Source organism: Lepidochelys kempii, chromosome 17 (assembly GCF_965140285.1).
Source record: "Lepidochelys kempii isolate rLepKem1 chromosome 17, rLepKem1.hap1, whole genome shotgun sequence".
Taxonomy (NCBI): Eukaryota; Metazoa; Chordata; order Testudines; family Cheloniidae; genus Lepidochelys; species Lepidochelys kempii.
This window is the reverse complement of record NC_136396.1, coordinates 15,917,825-15,940,786: the sequence shown is the minus strand read 5'-3', so window position 1 is coordinate 15,940,786 and position 22,962 is coordinate 15,917,825. Positions and strand designations below refer to the sequence as shown.

The following is a 22,962-nucleotide window of genomic DNA, read 5'->3' as shown; positions in this document are numbered from 1 at the left end:
CTAGCTGCAAGAACAAAAAGCCTCAAAGGCATGATATAGTCCAAAAAGAACCCCCATACAGAGAATATAAAAATCCATATGGACATAACTCTCCTTTACCAGGGCATCAGAGAGCATATAAAACGTTTTAAGATATGTTGAAACAGGTAATATCTCTTATTTAATGTCTTGCATATCAGCCTGATATATTGTCAGTACAGAAAAACTTTCAGCCAATCAAACTGCAGCAAACTAAAGGATACTTGCCAGTTGAGGAAGTGAACCCTTCTGTTACAAAGCAAATCCCTAAGCCCCAATCCCAGAGAAGAATGGACTTTTGATAAGAGACTGACCCTCCAGAGGTACTGTCCAAAGCAGAACAGACTTGGATAAGAACTTGTCAGTGGCTTCTCCCATCCAAGATAGAAAAAACTATTTTCAGGAGATCTGCTATGGTCTAAAGATGAACAAACTGCTTTAATGAAAGAGAGAGATATCAACAAAGAGAAATTTTAGGTAAAACAAATGGTCAAAATAAGGATGGCAGAGTTTTTGGCACAGTGATGAACTTCAGATAACGTGAAGGACTAGAAATTTCTAGGAAAAAAACAAACACAAGGAGGTGTCCTGTTTTCCTATTGGACTTTTCAAAACATATTCACAAGGTGTGCTGATTTATCAAGGATTATTTAGGAGAGGAGATGTAACAAATGAGGCACACTAGTTCTCTATATGGCATTATAGGGATAGCATTCCTTGCCTTCCACTTGCAGAGAAATAGGGAGAATCCATTCCATAGGGCTCCACAGCTTTAAAACCTCTCAAAGGGGGAGAGACCACATTGCTATATGAATCTACAAGTAAAAATACTGAAGCCCACCTAGTAGAGCTGTTACCTGAGCTGAACTCACTGAGCACAGGCCTAGGAAGCTAGCAGATCTAGAAGATACGCTCAGTACTGATTTTCCCCTGTAAATTTATTAGCAATGATGTACGCATTGAAGAAGGAAAGCATCGTTCTTCTCCTGGGCTAAAACTAATTTTCAGTAGTATAGTAGACATGTTATAAAGACCAGATTTTTAGAAGGTATTTAGGTGCCTAGTGGAATTTTCAAAAGCACCTAGGTGCCCAACAGCCATTAATTTCAATGGGTTTTAAGTACTTAGATGCTTTTGAAATCCCACTAGCCACCTAAATACATTTTAAAAATGGCCCTAAGGCATAAACAAGCTTTCTTTCATCAGAAATTTAACAGAGTATCAAGGTTCCAGAGCTGATCACTGCCAAGATGAGCAAAGTGGAGGCAAAACACATTTCAGTGGATCTCTGAAAAAACAAAATCTCAGTTTCACTTAATAATGCTGCAGCGAACAAATTATAATTGCTACAGTGCTTCAATACCATGCACAAATCTATGGTGTATCTTTAATCTCCGTTTTCGTACTTTTGGAAATAGCCAACTGACAAGCGGCACCCACACAAACCACTAGGCCTACCTGAAGAGGAAGCCGTAAATAACTTGACTAGGTGTGCTACGTGTAGGAGAAATAATGTATGGAACAATCAACAGAGTAGGCCAACCCCATTTTTCCCCAATTGAGTCAATGGCAAAACTTCCATTGATTTCAATGGGACCAAGATTCTTCCTATTGTAAGACAGGCCTACTCTCATCATTGTCAGGCGAAACCATCCGATACCAAGCCAGGCTCCTTTAATCCTCTTCCTTGAATTACCCCTGCTCAAATCAGGCCAATCAGCTTGTTTCAGTGCCAGCTGGAATATACCAACACCAGGTAATTTGACCTTGACAGAAGAATTGACTGTGCCTCCTAAATGATAAAATAAGGAGTAGAAAAAGAAAATAATCACAGCATGCTGTTTTTACCTGCACGATCTTTCCTGATCAAACACAAACACAATTTACGATAATCAACAGTACCATGACCACAACTGGTCACGGACTAATAAACTTCCCCAACTAAACCCAACAGTGGATTGAAAACGAAGAGTTATCTCCCCCCACTTTCACCATACCACTGGCCAATGCATACGCTGCGTCGCCTGAAGCCTGTTACTAGCTCTGCAGTTGGCGCCAACCCTCCCCTCAGAGTACCCTCCCCTTCCCTACCTCCTGTGGCAGCAGACTGTTGCATGACTGCTTTTGTCTTCCACCTTTGGAGATGTTCTGAAGCCCTGTGGACTCTTCCTGGTGCTGGGCAACAGATGCTGCCCCCCTACCTGGGGGTGATGACTAAAAACAAAATGTCTTTAGGCATAACTAACCTGGGTGCTGAGAAGTAGAGTCTTAAACAGAGACCAAAAAGATTGCTAACTGGGACAGTCAATCAAAGGCACTCCTATGCTCCGGTACTGCTAGCATTTTTATCTGGCCTATACAAGTCCAAGAAGTCTATCTGTGTATTTAGACCACTCTGTCTCAGAGACCGGTGGGTAGCTGTGCTCTGAAAATATGGCAAAATTCCACTATGGATGTTGTGATTTCATTAATACACCCTAAGGGCTTCTCTACACTGAAAAGTTTGATCAATCCAGCTATGTCACTCAGGGGTGTGAAAAATCCACACACCTGAGCGATATGGTTAAGCCAACCTAACCCCCAAGGTAGACAGCCTGTGCCTTTTGGGGAGTGGATTAACTACAGGGATGGGAGATCCCTTCCTAGCGCTGCAGCGAGTGTCTACACTGAAGCGCTGCAGCGGTGCAGCTATGCCACTCGAGCCTTTTAAGTGTATAAATAGCCTGAGAACGAACATCCAATCCTGCAGCCACAAAGAGAGTTACAAACAGAGCCAGAAGAGCATCGAGGAGACAAGTAACTTCTGTACCATTTTGCAGATTACCAGTATCTTCCTACTCCACCCCTCGGTGTATGAAGTTTTGAAATAATTCTGGAGCCAGCTGAACGACTTGCTGGGAGCAGTGCTAACTAGCACAATGTAAACCAGTTCCAAGGACCTTAACGTTGTGGCTCTCAGCAAAAACATTTTCTTCCAGAAAACTCTAGTCTATCAATGCCCAGTTTGGGTGAATAAAGTGTTCCACCTAAACTGACACTTAGAGCCTGATCTACATCCCACAGAAGTCAAGGGAAAGACTCCCACAGTCTTCAGTGCACTCAGCATCAGGTATTTAGGGACCTGATGGCTGGGTTTATTCTGACATTGCCAGTCCTGTTTCCGTAGAGAGGGTAAATAAGACAGGTGACTTCTCTGGAAGTTAGCATAAGCTTGAAGCTGTGGCCACAGGCTAAAATAAATTGGTAACGTTTCAATATGAGCAGTTATACAATTAGAACTCCTTGGTGTGACCACACTCTAACCTGTAACTCACCCATTCAGAGAGTGTTGATCACTATTTTCACTTGGAACCTTATTTCTGATCAGTGCCAAGAAATGATAATTAACTGATTTAACCCTTGGGGTCTGGGTCCTATCATCATCTGGTGTCTTGACATCCTCTACCTCTGTAGAAAACTGTGTGTTTATGTGTTTCAAAAGTAAAACAAATATTAAAAGAATAAAACTCTCTTTTTGAGAGATGATATGGAACTTTCCAACAAAAAAATCACAAACCTATTGACTGTTTTACAGGATGATGAAAGTTCCAGGTATTTCTTCACCTTTTATGAAAGTTGGGGCACAGCTTACTTATTCAGGATGCTGCATGCGCCCCACTGCTGGAAGCTTGCCCATCTGCAGTACACAGTAGTTCAGATACTACTTTGTAATGAACCTGACCTCCATGGTTTCTCAGCAGAGACTGGGCCTCAAGTCTTTAGCACCAGAAGCACAGGCCTCTACCATTAGAGCTAAAGGAGTAACGCCATTAGCTGGCAACAGCAGATGACTTTAAGCTCTGGACACAACACAGTCCGTGTGTGACATGACCATAAAATTTTCTTCTGTTATTTGGAAATACTATGGTCAAACACACACTGTACCTTTTTATGCAATATGAAAAGATGTCTCAATGATAGTCAGATGTTCACTACACATGTCCCTGGCCATATCAGGCTAGGATGGCGAGTCAAGCAATGAACCCTTGGAACAGAATTCCTATTTTAATTCCCTGTTGTAACTGATTGAGAACCACCCTTCTAGCCAGAAGACAACATTCCTTCCCATGCAGAAAGATCATAAAGGAGGAGGGTGTGGGGCGAGAATTAAAGGCCATGTCTTCACGAGGAGCACGTCAACCCTACAGTAATAACAGTACCCTACTGGCAAAACGCCCCTTGTAATGATGGAGCTATGCCGACAATGCTGTGCTTCGTACCAGGATAGCTAACCTACCTCCTAGGAACAAAACACATGAAAGAATAACTTTGCCAGTATAGCTGCATCTACACTGCAGACTTCCATTAGCACAGCGATAGCTGTCAGGGATCACACCTTTCCACAGCTCTCACCAACACAGCAATGCCAGCAGATGTCTATAAGGTACACCTGGCTTAAATCCATACCAGCTAACAAAAGATCAAATATTAATAAGAATCAAGGTCAGTGGCTCCAAGGCATCACAAGTTCAACTCTCCTCCCACACCCACTTTTTTGTGTGTGCACAAAACCCGTTCATATGGTGCTGGAGCCTTTCCCTCACAACAAATGCTTGAGTTCTCTTTCAATGCTGGCCACCCTCTCTCACAAACAGCCCTTCAATAAAGAGCCACTGTACATACAACATGGAAGGACGGCCTTGGAGATCAGGCACTGGACTGGAACTCAGAATATCCTGGTTCTGTTCCTCATTCTGCTACAGATTCTTGGTGGGCCCGTGGACAAGTCATTTACTTTCCCTGTGCTTCCAAGCTCCCCATGCACATAACAGCAACAGTAATTCTTCTCTGCGTCAGAGGGGTGCTGTGAGATTAAATCCACGAATGTTTGAGAGGAGCCCAGATCCAACACCGAGCATCACAGAAATGTTAATTAAAAAAACCATGTGTTATGGAGGGAAAACAAACAGTCATAAGAAAACAGATGCCTATTGCAATCCCACCTGGCTATTAGAAGCAACTGTGATTTAAGAAAGATTTTGTGCATTGTGAAAAAAATAAATTTGACAAGAGTCCTTTTTATTAAACTTTATATTAAAAACACATTTTTGCACATTAGTGCAAAGCCACACACAATAGGACAAAAGGTATATAAATGAACCAGTTGATCAAAAAAGGGTGGAAACACTGTTTCTTTAGTTTAAGAAAAAAAATTACAGTGCACTCAACCTGCCAGTTTGACAAGGTGATGTGGCAGGTGATTAGTTCATCTCTGGGATGACGAGAACAAAATGATTAGCAGTGTGAGATGGCAGTGTGAGCAGCCAGGTCCTGGAGAGCTGCTTCGTTATTAGGCTAAACAATGCATCACTATTATGAGCAAGTCAAATGTACTAACTGCAATTTCCTTTGAAAGCTGAGCAGTGCATGATTACACTTGTCCACTTGGAGACTCCCTGCTGGCAGCTCAGTATTCTGTTATTGTTCTGAGCGTTACAGTCTTAATAGCATTTTATATAAGGCAGCCTGAAAATGTGTTCTTCATATTCAGTCCATGTGATGGCAGCTGCCATCTGGTATTGGTAAATGAAACATTCTCTGTCCTGAAGCGCAGCCATTAGCACCCCTACAAACACATGTTTTTGTTTGTCATTGGTCACCACATCTCATTTCTAGCTGAGTCAATTTCCATTTCAAGAGCATTCTGGCTTTGGAATGACACATACTGCATGGGCGTATTTGTAGCTCTGTTTTTTATGACTTTTGGGAAGGTTTCTGTTGTCCATTTGGGTTTCTAGCAACATCTTTCAACTCTACCTGAGTATCTCTCAAGGCACAAGCAAAGAAGAAGTACTTCACCACTAATGAAACTGGAAGAGCTGGGAATGTGAAAGGGGACAAAAAAAGGCTGGCATTAGAACCTCAGATGGTTGGTACAGCAGAGAGGCTGCCCCCCCCACACACAGAACAAAAGAGAACATTCTGTTGGAGAAATCGTAGGAGTTGAAGACAGGACAACTCTGTTCTATTCCTGTCTCTACCACAGAGTTGTTCTGACTTGCCCAAGCTCTCAATGACCCGCCTCAGTTTCCTCATATGTAAAAGACATCAGTACTTCCTTACCTCTCAGAGGCGCAGTGAAACACATATTTTTGATGTACCATGAGATCCTCAAAGAGGTGGGGCAGGCAGAGAAGTGCGTATGTTTATTACTGTATACGGTAGTAGTAACCAGAGGCCTCAATCAGGGTCTCATGGCAGAGATTCTGTACACACACATAGGTTTAAAAGCATTATTATTTAAAAAACTGAAATAAAGCTTTCCAGCCACTTTAAGTTACTCCTACCAGAGGCTGCATAAATATCATCTTTGCAGTTTCCTTCATCGATGACTGTGTGAGTGTCCCTCATTCCGGGTCTTCATCATTCATTGCATTGCATGTTGCAGGTTGAGAGGTATTCTTTAGCCAGCAGGCAAACACACCTAACTGATTTAGGAGTCTAAGTCCATTCTTCAAAAGTGACAGGCAGACGGGAGCCTAAGTCCCACTGGCTTTCAAGGAGTCTTAGGGTCAAGTGTCCAAGTGTCTTTTTGAAATGGGACCTGGTTGTTTTTGAAAATTTTGCCTTATGCCTCAGTTAGTTTGACATAAAATGAACATTAAAATGTTATCAATACCAGGTTTTCTTCCCACTAAAGATTTGATAAGTGCTTAAAGCGCATTTTAAAAACTTTATTTTGTATAAGGGTCATTTAAGTAGCACCATGAAATCCTTTCATTGTCCTTTTCCCTATGTTGGTCCTGCACAGAATATATAATCAAGAGTGTGTTCAAACACAATGAGAAAAAAAAAAAAAGTACTGATCCAGTGTATTTTGAGTCCAGGAACATTTGTAGCCCTCTTGGTGAATTTGCCAAATATTGCAATCTTAAAACAGAAAGAAAACCTATTTGTCTCTATTGGATATTTTTAAAAAGAAAGTAGTGAAGAAATGCAATACTCAAATCATTATACTAGTAACACTGATGAGCCAGGTATGTAGGTAGGTGTCAAGAAAGCATCCCTCATACCGTTCTAGCAAAGCACGGCCTCCATCATCACATGTGGTAGAACCTAGTCAGCCACACACGTGAAAAAGTCTGTAGCCTAGATCAGCTAATAACTGTGAACATCTAGAAACCCACTTAGCATTTTAGTAGAGTTTAAAAAAAGAACATTACGGTGCTGTTTTAATCACTGGGAATGATTTAACTGGAAAGGAGATGAATAGTGATGTTGTGCCATGGAACATTGTCAAATGTGGATTAACAGCCAAGGACACTGTGGTTTAACACCTCAAATACTATAAACAATGAGGAAAAATCAAAGTTAAAGCATGTGCTCAAATATGTACACACACACCATGCACAGTGTTCTGCATTTATGCCTTGCCTTTTGCACTATTTTTCCGAACCATGGCCTTATTTAATAGCCTTTTTCTAAAGGCCATTGATCACAATAACAATTTGAAGCCCATTCAAATATCCACTTTGCTTCATGGGACCATTAAAATCCAGTAATAAGCGATCCATCACTGATCATATAATTTGGGGACCTTTTCATATTTAAATTATTGTCTAATGGATGGATCTGACCTCCATCAAAATTAACAGGAGTCTTTCCAATGTGCACAGACTCAGGCCTTTAATGAACCAACATGAATTCCTAAATCGTAGGGCTGGAAGACTCGTGCGTCATTCATTCCAGGCCCCTTTCCAAGAATCGCACAAAGGGGACACAAGTAGAGTTTTATTGAGCAGTGACAGCTTCAGAACTACTGATTTGTAGGGTGACAACTATATTCAAACCCTTTCCTTAAAGACTCTTATCCTTTGTTTGGCACAAGGCTTTCCCTGCCACAGAATCACAGAAGCGCAGAACCGGAAGAGACCTCAACAGATCATCAAGACCAGTGTTTCTCAACCTTTTCGATACCAGGCTTGCTGCCTTCCTAAACTGTCAGGGTGATCTCACGGACCGGCTGTGTGGGAAAACACCAATTTCTAGTGCAGTCCCTTGCACTCAAGGCAGGATTAAGTAATAACTAGACCATCCCTGACAGGTGTTTGTCTACCCTGTTCGTAAAAACGCCCAATGACGGAGGTTCCACAACTTCTGTAGGTAATTTGTTCTAGTGCTTAACCACCCTGACAGTTAGGAAGTTTTTCTTAAGGTCCAGCCTAAACTGCCCTTGCTGTAATTTAAGCCCAATGCTTCTTGTCCTATCCTCAGAGGTTATGGAGAAAAAAAAATTCACCTTCCTCCTTGTAACAACCTTTTATGTACCTGAAAACTGTTATGTCCCCTCTCAGTCTTCTCTTCTCCAGACTAAACAAACCCAGTTTTTTCAATCTTCCCTCATAGCTCACGTTTTCTAGACCTTTAATCATTTTTGTTGCTCTTCTCTGGACTTTCTCCAAATTTGTCCACATCTTTGCTGAAATCTGGTGCCCAGAACTAAACACAATAGTCCACTTGAGGCTTAATCAGTGCGGAGTAGAGTGGAAGAATTATCTCATCTCTTGTTTACAACACTCCTGCTGATACATCCCCGAATGTGATTTGCTTTTTTTTGCAACAGTGTTACATTGACAACGCCTATTTAGCTTGTGATTCACTATAAGGAGACTGAATGCTCATATAAGGAGTACAATAACCACCCAGAAACATGTGAACATGGAGTAGCTTGTTTTCAATAGGAAAACTAAGGAGAGCATTCTCTGTGAAGTGTGGTTTCATCACAGTAGGGTTTCAAGAAGTCTGCATTAACCAAAGGATAATTTTAGGTTTCAGAGTAGCAGCCGTGTTAGTCTGTATCCGCAAAAAGAACAGGAGTACTTGTGGCACCTTAGAGACGAACAAATTTATTAGAGCATAAGCTTTCATGGGCTACAGCCCACTTCATCGGATGCATAGAATGGAACACATAGTACGAAGATATATGTGTGTGTGTGTATATATATATATACACACACACACACACACGCGCAGAGAAGGTGGAAGTTGCCATACAAACTGTAAGAGGCTAATTAATTAAGATGAGCTATTGTGAGCTGGAGAAAATAACTTTTGTAGCGATAATCAAGACGGCCCATTTAGACAGTTGACAAGAAGGTGAGAGGATACTCAACTTAGGGAAATAGATTCAATAGGTGTAATGACCCAGCCACTCCCAGTCTCTATCCAAACCAAGTTAACGGTATCTAGGATAATTATCACTGATGGGCGTACCGCCACAGAGCCAATCTAAAATAGAATAGGATGTAGTGCAGATGTAACATTTGCTGCCAAATTTCATCAAATACATAAATAAAACTTCCAAGGAAGGGTTAACTAGTTAGTTTGGCTAATGTTGTAGTCAACTGCGGGAAGATAAACACAAGTATAGAACCTTTCCAAGTGGTAAATAATCAATCTGCACAATACGAGTGAGATGGAGATAACATTTACCCCCATTTCACAGGTACCGAAACAGACCAGACACAGATTCTCTGCACCAGAGCTCTGACCCAAAGCTCCTTTATACTAGTCCAATGCATGAGAAGCTAGAGCCTGAGCTGGGCTCTAGTTTAAGATAGCAGCCTTGAAAATGCTCTGCAGCATATGCTAGTTTTTACAAGCTTAGGAACTAGGGTCATGCAAAATTATCATAAGGAAACTCAAAGGCCCAAGAAACTAGGAAGAAGGCAGCTTCCCCTCCCCATTCTTATAACTCCAGCCTTTCTTTGAGCTTCCATCTCCAATGTCAATGGTGAAGTTGTGTAATCTCAGCTGGAAAATATTTTTCCATTTGTTAATGGAGATTAACAGCCATACTTAATGATACTGGATGGAAAGTAATACCAAGTGAAACAAACTGCAAGGATATCATCCAGTGATATCAAGAACATCTCAACATGCCTGTGTGATAACACAGAACCACACACAGCTCAAAGTTACACAGAAGTTTACTTCTACTTTTTTGAATAGCATTTTGTATTGAAGAGGTCTGACTCCAGACCAGAAGCTGATACAATAGCACTAGATCCCAAGGCATCACGATTCCACTACGGGATTCACTGTCAAAGACCTGAGTGAGACTCCCAAGTGGTTCTGAGACATTTATGCTGATCGACTTGTCTAAGCTTGTACCTCGTCACTCTGTGTTTTCCAGAGAAACAATCAAGTCAGATGCCAGGTCAACCCACATTCTCTCTAACCTCCTCGGCAGTCAATTGATATGACTCTGCTCAGTACTTACAGAGAGATTTGTTCATGGCAGTCATCAAGCCATCAGAATATTATGACATCTGCATGTCAGTCAGACACAAAGCGAAAAGAAAAAAATATTTCCTACATCATACAAAAAGGTGTAAGTATAGATTCAACGAAACTCAACAACACTTGGTGAATTACTACGCCTCTCTGATACATCCTTTGTTGTGGGAATCATGCACTGTCTTTGCAGGTAGATGGTCATCAGGATTCTCATTGTTCTATCCCATTACTAACTAGCATCTTCCTACACACAATGTAGTTAATCCCAACTCCACACTGCACTGCAGAAACCCAGAAGAATGTGTTCATTTTATTCACAGGGAAGCATTTTCAGCCTCTGCTGATAGTGCTAACTTTTGCCCCCAAATTTAGGCCCTCCTAAAAATACCACTGCAAAATAAATTGATGTCTCAATGTATCTTTCTTTGGTCCATAGACAGCTAAATACGTATTTTTAAAGGCCTTGCCTCTAACTCTCACCCACAGTACAACCATGTACAGCTTTAGTAGAGAAATAAATAAGTGTGCACAACTTCATACCATGCCTAGGGGAGCACACATGAGCGATCCAGAAACGCTGTTTAAGACACGGTCTGGCCTGTGAATGAGACCAGGGGATAGGAGTATCTCTCTACCTTAAATATTCATATGGCCCCCTCCCCATAGGCCCAAGGTCACACAGAGGTCTGTGGCAGAGTAGGAAACTGAAGCTGGATCTCCCGAGTTCTAAGTTGATACCCTGACTAATGGGCTGTCCTTCCTTCACCTACAACTGGAAGGAATATTCAGGTGTTGCTGTGACCAGCGTATAACATTGCCAAGATCCTTTGCAACATGGTGCTATTTTGAAAAACCCTGGGGCAGAAAAGACAGTGACGTTGTCCCAGATACAGTTTTATAAAGCCAATACATTCTTTATGACTTGTTACATTCGGAGACAGACAACCACACCCGAGTTTTAACTGGCTTACCCACCTCCCAGCTTGTAAACATTCCTATTTTTAGTACTAATACCTGTGAATCCCCAGCCTGCCAGAACCAGCAAGAACCTCTAGGTTCAGAAATTCCACTGTGAGCAAGTAAATCAATTTTTTTTTTAAATCAACCCACCTATTTCAATACTTTATAAGGAAGACTTTAAAGCTACATTTTATGACAACTTAGCTGGCACTGTTTTGGATACACCATTAAATCTCTAGCAGAGGTGCCCAAACTTTGCAACAATGAGAAAAACACCCACAATGCATTTGGAATCACATTTATTAAAAAAACCAAACACAAATCTACACTTATATAAGCAGCTTTTTCCTATCTTCCTTGACACCTCAGTACAGATTGATTGTGGAGTTCACTGACAATGACAGTCTGCAATTGCTCAGTCCCACCTGACATCTCCCTGTAGTTATAGTGTATTAGGTTAGTCTGCATCTTAAATGAGGCTTTGCAGCCATGTTTAGCTTACTCAATTGGTCTATCATGATTGAAACACGCCAGCTTTCTGTCCATCAAAACAAGCAGATCCTTAGAGATGCATCCAATAAAGTGAGCTGTAGCTCACGAAAGCTTATGTTCAAATAAATTTGTTAGTCTCTAAGGTGCCACAAGTACTCCTTTTCTTTTTAGAGATGTCTATAATACAGTAAGTGTAGTTCACCAAAGACACCCCCAAAATGATTGCAAATAGTTTGACTACTGCATAAATCTAGACTTCATCATTTCTAGATTCTGCCAGCTTGAGCTAAACAGCACTTTTGACACCTCAACATTACCAGCACAAGCCTTCTAAGACGGACTGCTAAACTGTAAGCTTTCATTTAATCTTTAGTTACATATATTTAACAGATGAAAGTGAGGAAGTGAATTCTGGCCTGTAAGGCATTAATGGCTTTATTTAGATGGCAGAATAAAGCTTTATATCAAGCAGTACAAGATGTTTATTATACATAAAACCTCAAAAGTGAACTTAGAGTCCAGTTGCAATGGCCAGTACAGTAAGTTTTGTATAGAAGGTCTGGAACGAATGGGAAATTGGTAAGATCTCTTTCGCAACCGAACAATCTTTAGTGCCTTTATGCTATAATGAAACATGTTTGTTTGTTAATTGTTTTCTCTCTTAATAACTATATCTTCTAATTAGTTACACAAAAGCAAGTTGAGCTCTGGAAAAGAAAGATCTTTCTACTTAAAAATGACAACTGCTACTTACAAGCTTAGCTCTGCTGATTTTAAACTGAAATGAATAGAGTTATTTCCTCACTAACATTCTTGTTGTGTAATTCTTCCTTTACCAGCATTCAATTATCAGCAGATCAGAGACGGAGTTTACTAATGTTGGCAATAAACAAAAGAACAAATCCGTACTGTGTTTCCTCTGAAAAAAGAAACGGCAATGCTTGTCCAAAGGTATTAAAACAGTAACACTGAGGCATGCGAGATTAGCAGGAAATGATGTATTAAATAAATAAATGTATTAGTATGCCCAGCAGATAATTCCACTGTAAAAAATAGAATGGTTTATATTTTTATAAAATGGAAATGGGGTATTGTCAAATAGGTCTAGACCTTAAAAACTGGACCTAATCTAAACTATATATACATTGAGGGAATAGCCTATTGATTCTAAAAACTGTGTCAATAAACAACTTGACAACATTGTCACTAAGAAGTCATCATAAAAACACAACAGTCACAGTTCATGTAAGACAGACATGGTGGGTGAGATAATATCTTTATTGGACCAACTTCTGCTGGTGAGAGAGACACGCTTTCGAGCTTACACCCAGCTCTTCTTCCAGTCTGGGAAAGTAAGGCCATGTCTACATTACCGCCTATGTCGGCAAAACTTATGTCATTCAAGAGTGTGAATATTCCACCACCCCTTGAGCAACGTAAATTACACCGATATAGGCAGTCATGGGCACAGTGTTATGTCAGCAGGCGAGCTTCTCTCGCAGACATAGCTTATGCCACTTGCTGGGGTGATTTTATTATGCTGACGGGAGCGAGCTCTCTCCCATCGTTACCAAGTGTCTGCACCAGATGCGTTGCAGTGGCATAACTGTATGCTTCAGCACTGTATATGTAGACACGGCTTAACCCAGAACATCACTGCTAAATATGAGGTGGAACAGACTGTTTAGCATAAATAGTTAACATACATTCCAAAGGACAATTCAAGGTGAAGTGGCCTGTTAACATCCCTCCAGTCATAGGAAGGAAAGGAAACGGGAGGGAGCAGCTGGAAGAAGGGGTTGTTAGGGGTTTACAGATTGTTGTAATAAGTCATAAATCCAGTGTCTCTATTCAGTCCATGATATGTTATACAATATTGTTGTTCTGTTGCTGAAGATTCAGACATCCAACCAGCAGAGGGAGCAGCTAGAAATCAGAAAAGATCACATTTTTCATTTCCAAACTCACCATCGTCCATCTGAACACTTCCAAGCGTTGAACAAACATTAAGCCTAAGAATATTTGAATGAGGTAGGTAGGGTTCACACATCACTGGGCATTTAACTTACCCTACTAATCTTGCATCTCACACACCAAGGAAATGCAGTGATGCAAAGCAGCAGCTGTGGCAATGCAAACCATTTAGGATAGAAAGTGTGGAAAAATACCAGATTCATTTGAAACGACAGCGGGAATTTAGATGGTCAGAAGGTAATTGTCCAAATTCAAATCTAGAGAGAAGCCTGGGTTTAACAGCCCTAGTCAATGACAAAGATTGGTGAGAACCTCAGTTTTACTTGATGCCTGGAAGACAGCATCTCCCTCCAGCAACACAATGCTTCATGGCACAAAGCTGGGGATTTGAATGTTTCAACTGAATTCCATCCAGGTTCCAGCTAAGTGTTCCTCCCAACTTCTTAGGCCATGTCTACACTACCATTTACATTGGCAAAACTTATGTCATTTGGGGGTGTGAAAAAACTCCTCCCGCAAGCACCGGCGTAAGTGCCACTGTACACAGAGCTTCTCCTGCCACTCGGTGGTGGTTTAATTATGTTGATGGGAGACCTCTCTCCTGTCAGCACAGAGTGGCTGCACACAAGATCGTGCAGCTGCGCCACTGAAACCTCTCTAGTATAGACATGACCTTCTTACATGGCTTAACTTGCAAGGTCTGACAGGATTCATAGGTCAAGGCTTCAGGCAATGGTAACAAACAAACAATGACACGCTGGCAATATGTCAGAAGAATAGAGGAAGGGAGGTGGATGAGAAACAATGTTTGTAGATAAATTATTAAAAGAAGACCAGATCAGCCGGGAGGAAACCTGCTATCTCCAAGGTCCTAAGATTATAAACACTGGATAATCTCCTCTAAGAGCTCTCGATGGAATTTACCCTTCACAAGCATAAATGGCTGTTATTCCTAGTTACAGAGCCATGTTCTCCAGCTGGCCAAATGAAATTCATTCTCTGCTCCTGCTCACCCCAAACTTGCCTGCAGTGTAGTGGGTGCAGAGTCTCTCCAGCTAAGTTCAGTTCTGTACATAGCCAGTGCTCTTGGCAGCAATCAGAGCATGCAGATGCACATGGCGGAGGGCTTTGGGGAAAATCGCTGAACTAGGGAGGACCGGGAGGAGAAAAGAAGCCAATTCTCCATGAGCCTTTAATGCCTAATCTAGCTACCACCCCCATGCCTCAACAATGTGTGGTCATAGTAGATAGTGCAGGAGATAGATTAGACTGATAATTCATAGTCCTTACATTTTTGATGTCACATGCAGGTTTACAATACAATGAAGGCACATAGGTCCTTGAAAAATCTCCTCCATACCAATATTCACTGGGGGGGGCTGGGCGGAGGGAGAACCCAAACAAGCCCAACCCGCTCCCAATGTTTTGGGATTAAATGTACTCTCTTATCTGTAAAAGCCTTTTGGTGACCCCCTAGAACATGGGTTCTCAAACTGGGGGTTGGGACCCCTCAGGGGGTCACGAGGTTATAACATGGGGGTGAGGGAGTGGGGTGTCGCAAGCTGTCAGACTCCACCACAAACCATGCTTTTCCTCCAGCATTTATAATGGTGTTAAACTTATTTAAAAAGTGTTTTTAAATTTATGGGGGGGAGGTGGCACTCAGAGGCTTGGTATGTGAAAGGGATCACCAATACAAAAGTTTGAAAACCACTGCTCTAGAACCTACAGAATTATGGAACTGGAAATAAGAGTCATTGAGTAGCAGTAAGAACTTGCCTTTGGATTGAAGATCTCTGATCATTTGACAAAAGTTGGACACTATCTCGCAACATGGAATCCGACATAAGAGGGTGACTTTCCCAGGGTTACAAAATGGCAGATTTGGAAATGGACCACAGATCTCCTGAATACCTGTTCCTAACATCTAGAACATGCTGTAGTGTTCCCCCACATGACATAACTGGATACATTTTAAGATATTCTTCACGCTATCACAAGATCTGAAACTTAGAGTGTTAAACCATCTTCCATTAAATTATCTCCAGCCAAGACATTTATGAGAAAACAAGTGATAGTGCAAAGAAAAGACATTTATATTCAAAAGCACCAATAAATTGTTCATTTGCAGGCCTATTAAGATTGGCTCAAAGAATAAACTCACATCTCTTCTAAAAAGCTCCCTCTATTTAGTTTCCCCAAAGAGAAACCAATTTAGACACATATGTAGTTTGTTGTACTTGTCTCCTTTTTACATTTTGAGTAGCCAAAGTTTAAAAACAAAAAACCCAAAATAAATCAATACATCTTTTGGTTTGTAAACATACCCTCCACCCCAAGTCAATACCTTTCAACTTCACCCTGATTATAAAGTAATGTTATTCTAGCCCCAAATTGGACCCACACACTGGTTTATTTCACTCTTTACTACTAAACCTTGGCAGCAGAAAATCAGGTAACTGATCGGTTTAGAAATCTTTACAGAGACTTAATAGATTAATCCCATCAATATTACCTACCTCATCTCAAACTCATTTTTCTTCTGGTTGCTCTTGATTTTGCATTTGGGAGCTGTCACATGGTCTTGCATGGCCACTATCTCAGATGAGGGGTTTGGCAAGGTTAAAGATAATCTGATGCTTACTTCACCCCTCTTGAAAAACCAGCACCCACGAATTATCTTTTTAATTAGCTGTTTGAGAACTCAGAAGGGATGTGATACATGTTGACCTATTGACCCCTGAAAGTTGATAGTTTGAAACCTGTTCAGAAGCCACAAATATCAAGAGCAATAAACGATAAAAGACACACATATGTACACTACACACACACACACATATATATAAACTCTTAAGACATTATAAAATTGGATTGGATCATGAATGATAAGAAGGGAGGGACTTATAAACAGACTAATTATCATGATTCCAGGATGAATCTTTTCTCAAAAGGTTTGGGAGACATCCACCACCACCGCCCTCACCCCCAGATGTCTCACACGACTCAAACTCAACTCTGTGACTGTATTTTTACACTCATTCAAAAGACAAGATACCTCTGCCTTCCTTCTCTCTGTTACCTTCCTAGCTAATGCTTAGAGTGTGTATTTAGATTCTAACTCCTGGACAGGAAAGGAGGATGTAATTAGAACATTTGAAGCAGGAGGTAAGCAAAGGTGACAAACGGGGCAACGTATCAACCAGTGAATAGGTATTATTAAACTGAAAGCCCTCCTATAGATCACTTGTGGTGCATCACCTCTTTGTAAGAAGCAATTTAATTTTTACCACCGCAGCAGGAATGGGAGATGAGGTTGGGGGGTATTTGGTGCTGGTGGAATGGAAGCTGTTCTTTATTCCACACCACACAGCTAAATGTGCACGGTGCTTTGCAGACAATAATGTTTACCAACAAAAAAATTAATTCTTTCAAGCCTAGACATGATGCAAAAAATAGAGCAGCAAACAATGGGGGAACAACAAAGGTAACAGCAGGAAAATTATGTTGATCTCAGTTTTGGTATGTGCAGACCTCAACTGTGCCATTAGAAATACATGATCCAGATCTTCATCTGGTATGAATCCCTGTAAGTCTACCAACTTCTCTGGAGTGTCACTGATTTACACCAGTTAAGAATGTGTCTCATATTTCAGTGTAGCTCCACTGAAGACAGTAGGCCTAAAGAGATTAACATCAGATGAGGACCTGGCTCATAGATATATTTTCACAGCGTATTTTATCTGAGAGCTCTGTTATTTACCCTTTGCCCATCTGCCATTTCAAAATTAACATTTGCTAATTTTAAAACACAACTTGTAATTTTTTTAAGGCCTGCCTCAGTTCATCCCACGTTTGGCCTGGGTCTCACCCTTTCATTTTATTAACTACCTTCTTACTCATGGCCATAAGATTACTTCCACGGTTACTTCTTTTTAAAAATAAACGTGTTTATTGTAATGTGAGCTCAAGTAAAAGAATAATGAATGCAGGCCTGAGAGCTGGGGTGGGCTACAAATGGCAAAAGGCCAGCTAAATGGAGGGATCTTTTTAGGAGAGATGTGGCCTACTCTCTCCCTCTTCCCCCCTGCCAAAAAAATTATGCTATTCATAAATTGTTCCAACCATTCCCCTGAAACAATGGAAGGATTTCACAGGGTCAGATGTATGCTTCATCACAGAATTCACCACACGTTCACTCATCTTCCCCCAGAATGAGAATCTAACTGTGAGAGTGAGTCTGAAGAGCTCAAAACTACTGATCTCAGGATATTGATCATTTCACTACTAGGTCCCTGGCTCAAATCCATCCCAGACCAATGTGTACCAAAGTCATCACCGCTTAAAGACAGTATGGCAACACAGGGGAAGACTCACGCTGAGGTCTCACTGGACACCTACACAGATAGCAAAGGCTACCATTGCAACTGGCACCTTTAATATCTCTGCACAAAGGTTTAATGGTTGTGGAGGTTCAATTCCCTACTCATCCTCCGGATTGGTCACTCCAAACTGAGGTTCACGTAACACTAGTCAGAACTCTGTCCTGTGAGTAAGTAAAGAGCTTTGGGCTCATGATCATCAAGCCACCGTCATGTTCACTTTAAAGAAGAACAGAACGGGGGAGGGGGAGGGGGAGGAAGTGTGTTAATAAATCAACCCAGTTATCTGCTCCCACTTTCATCCCTGATTTCATTGTGCGCGCTACCTCCATCGGAACAGAAGCTCCTTGGGGCAAGGACCTTGGTTTCCTAAGCACCTGTGAAGCATGGTAACACTATACACAGAAAACACTACTTAAGGAGTGCGTCACCAGAAGGATGACACTACACTTTGCCACCTTCTATCCCTAAATCCCTACCAAGAGAAACATATTCATATATATATTTTTTTTAAAAAAAAAGAGGGACTGAATAAAATATTTTAAAAAACAAAGCATAAAATCCTCCCCAAGCAGAGTTTTGACCCTGAAAAGGGAGAAGTGCCAGAGACTCCACGAGGATTCTTAGGAAATTTGCTATTGCTTCTAATTCTATGTGGAAGGCACTCCGAAACCACAGTGATGGGTGGCAGCATGAAACCTGAAGGTAGATAAAGTACTACCCAAAATGCAAGATAAAGTACTGCACACAAACGCAAGAGATAACATATTGCAACCCTAACTCTATTCATGGTTGCCCAATTTTATGGACAAGAAATGCAACTTTAAGCTGGAAGACAACTGGACAATTCTTGAACTTGAAAAATAATCTGTTTGTTAGGAGCCACAGATTTAAAGATTCAAAACGTGGACTTTAACATAACATAAAAGATTAATAATAATATTAATACCTCACCCACCTTGTCTCTCTAATATCTGGGACTAACAGGGTTACAACACTGCATACAACAATGGAAGACTTTAATGCTGACATGAAGCATCAGAAAACAAAGTGACTTGATTAGCAATTAAATGGAACAAAGGTTAGCAGTCACTTTTAATTAGTAATGAAACCGTACATTAAAAAAGACATTTAAGATTTAAGCCTTTAATACCCTATTGAGTATTCAGAGGCTGCAGTAAACAAGGTGCTCATATATATTACACTGCAAACAATGCCAGTGTTGAGCCAACTGGAATGAGCCACAAATCAGAGTGAAATTTCAATGCAAGAAGTTTAACTGTAAGAGATAAGGGACTGCAATCAAATTACACCACAAACAGGTCCATTCATCCGTAAGCATTATTGAAGAGAGCAGATTGAATTACGGAATGGAATGAAACCATTTAGAAAAATAATGCTAACATTCTCTCTCCTCTTGCCTGCAAAAGTCCCCTGTCTTTAAATATAAATGCTATTTGGGATGATTCAGTGAAGAAAAGTGAAACACAAATTATCAGGCTCAGAAAACCAAAAAAGAGTTTGGATTATTTACCTCTCACTCTATCCACGTAAACCAACAAAAGTCAACAACCTGACTAGATTTTTATATAGCTATAGTATGTATTTGCAATTCAAACTGTTTTTCCTTTGAGATGCCTTGGCAGAATACACATGTATTTTTACATACTGGCCAAAATAATAATAAAAAAAATATCCTCACACACTGCCTGCCACTGCATTCTTTTCCCCTTCTGATACCTCTCACAAACCACAACGCTTAATAAATAAATAAATAAAATACAAGAGTGTAATATTGCAACAATGCATGCACTTCAATCCCTCCTTACTCCAGAGTACTCGGCATTTAAAAAACACCCTTAAAAGAGCAAATCGTGTAAGGGGTGTTTGTTTTAAATAAGTGCTGGGGGTTGGGGGAACCACACCACTCCTCCTCCTGCTGCTTCTGCTCTCGTCTTTGTTGTCCAGACCGATCGCCTTTTTATTTATTTATTTACTTTTCTTTAAATTAAAAAACAAACTTTCCATGGCTTCCCCTCACCCCCCTGCACATTCCCCACACCTGTTTTCATTCATCCATTCATTTACAAGGAGCAGCTCCCCGGCGACATATGCATGTTAAAAGCACAGAACAGCAAAACAAGGGAACACAGATGGAGGTTTTCTTAAAACAAAAATATTAAAAAAAAAAAGCAAATAAACAAAAGAAATAAAAACCACCCTCCCTCCCCCAACGTTTGGAGACAACGAAGAAATATATGCCAAGGAACGAAGTTGGTTCCGCCCCCCCCCCCATCGCTATCCTAGCTCCTGCAATGGAATTAGCCAAGGGAATCGGATCTCACTTGCGGCCTCTTTTTGTCTTTCATGTTGCTCCCCTTATTTATGTGGCTGGCACTTACCTGGTCTTGGAGGAAAGGAAAGCAAGTTTGATTAATCCATAGGTAAACAACTGGATGCTCTCCTTGGCTATGCTGGCTACTTTGAGCCGGTGCTCTAAAATGTGGAGCTCCATCTTTTCCTTTTTCTCATTTGTAGTTCATCTGTGCCTGGGTCCAGGTTTTTATTATTATTATTAATAATTTTTTTTAAATGGGAGGTTTTTATGATTAATTTTCTTCTCCCCCTTTAAGACTCCAGGAAAGAGGAGGGAGAGGGAGCGGGGGCGGGGGCGGGGGGGGGAAACCGAGGTGAAAGTTAGAGAGAGGTTTAAAGCAAGAGAAGACGGGGCGAGGGGGAGGCTAAGCAAAGGACCAGAGGCAAAAGGAGTTAAAGGAGCTCAGAGGCAGCAGAAGCTCCAGAGTGCAGAAAGCAGCTGGTGTTACAATGTAACAAACAACTTGCCACTCAAACGGACCTCCACTGGGCATGCGCTCTCCGGTTGGTGCAGGCTGGGAGTTGTAGTCCATTGGGGGAGGGACCCTGTAGCCTCGGGCTGCCATGGGTTTCTTACAGACAGGGAGCAAAGGGGGCTCAGGCGTGTTTTCAGACCTCCCAGCTGAGTTATGGGAGAGAGGTGGGTTTGAGTTTTATTCTGCGGCAGTTTTGGAAGCATCTTCCCCTGGATTTTGTTGTAGTTTTCAGCCGGCTGACAATGCATGCACATGCATATATACTCTAGACCGGGGGTCCGCAACCTTTCAGAAGTGAAAAGAAAGGGAGGACTTGTGGCACCTTAGAGACTAACCAATTTATTAGAGCATGAGCTTTCGTGAGCTACAGCTCACTTCATCGGATGCTCACGAAAGCTCATGCTCAAATAAATTGGTTAGTCTCTAAGGTGCCACACGTCCTCCTTTTCTTTTTGCGAATACAGACTAACAACGGCTGCTACTCTGAAACCTTTCAGAAGTGGTGTGCCAAGTCTTCATTTATTCACTCTAATTTAAGATTTCGCGTGACAGTAATACATTTTAACGTTTTTAGAACGTCTCTTTCTATATATCTATAATATATAACTAAACTATTGTATGTAAAGCAAATAAGGTTTTTTAAATGTTTAAGAAGCTTCATTTAAAATTAAATTAAAATGCAGAGTCCCCCGGACCAGTGGCCAGGACCCAGGCAGTGTGAGTACCACTGAAAATCAGCTCGCGTGCTGCCTTTTGTGCCATAGGTTGCCTACCCCTGCTCTAGGGTGACCAGCTGTCCTGATTTTATAGGGACAGTCCCGATATTTGGAGCTTTATCTTATATAGGCGCCTATTATCCACCACCCCCCGTCCCGATTTTTCACACTTGCTGTCCAGTCACCTTAATACACCCACTCCCTCTCTCTCACCACATATACACAGACAATTCTTGTAAAAATTGCTTCTACACTAATGATCCCGACTCAACAACAACAAAAATTACACACGTGGTCCTACGGACTGCAATGGGGCAAGTCCCTTATGTAAAGTTAAGCCTATATGTAAAGCAGCGGTTCTCAATCTGCGGCCCAAACAGCACACAGCTGCGGCCCATGTGATAGCCTCAGGGACTTACAGGTAGTCTGTATACGGTGTGGACGCAAGCCACGTAACTCACAGAGAGCTGCATATGCGGCCCACAATGGTAAACAGGTTGAGAACCACTGATGTAAAGTAAGACAGGGCCTGAAAGACGGCTAGAAGATGCCACTAACCAGAAAAGTCAGAGGTGAGAAGAATTTGGAGGCTTTAAATAAGAAGTTATGACGACATTTCAAATCTCATCAGCTTATTCCACAATCACGTTTAACGTGTGTCACTTGCCTGCTCCTACACACAGCCAAAAATATGTGATTTACGTACAAATACTAAGGATGCAGCAAGTGCTATGGATGCAGCAATTAATGTACACACTGGATTTCAAACCATTCAATCAATCATATAAACCACTACGGGAGTGGCCCCTTTCATGTATTACAGCCCATACGTGTAACATAGAGAACATGGGATCATCCCCTGAGCCAGATCCCACAGACTGTCCCATTAAAATCAATGGGACTACTCAGGTAAGTCAGTCCTCAGCACAAGGAGGGAAGGAGTTGAAGGACTGGACCCTTGAAACAGAGAGTGCGTTTCAACATGCACCACTTCACAAGCCATACTGCACTGAGGACGTTGGGATTGCATTTCAGTGCATTCCCTGGACTTCAGTGGTACTCCAGGCAGGCACAGGAGTCTGCCCACACAGAGCCCATCGTGGGTCTGCCCTGTGCTGTTCTCAGCATGGGATCTGGTCCTCAAAGACTGATCTGAAGCTCTTTGAATGGAACGGCTCCTATTTACTTCCATGGGCTTTGGATCAGGCCCTGATCCTGCAACAAACACCACCCCCACCTAGTTCTTATGTAGTCCTTTTCAGCAGTAGATCACAAACTACTTGAGAAAGGAGA

General features: G+C 41.5%; 1 protein-coding gene across 1 annotated transcript in view; it reads right to left on the bottom strand.

The window, feature by feature from the left end:
* CASTOR2 (cytosolic arginine sensor for mTORC1 subunit 2) overlaps positions 1-20,976 on the bottom strand; it is a 172,378-nt gene extending 151,402 nt beyond the window's left edge. The window contains exon 1 of the mRNA XM_073315833.2: positions 20,504-20,976. Coding sequence (XP_073171934.1) covers positions 20,504-20,616 — 113 coding nt within the window. The 5' untranslated portion in view covers positions 20,617-20,976. The remainder of the gene's footprint in view (positions 1-20,503) is intronic.
* Positions 20,977-22,962: the final 1,986 nt, after the last annotated feature.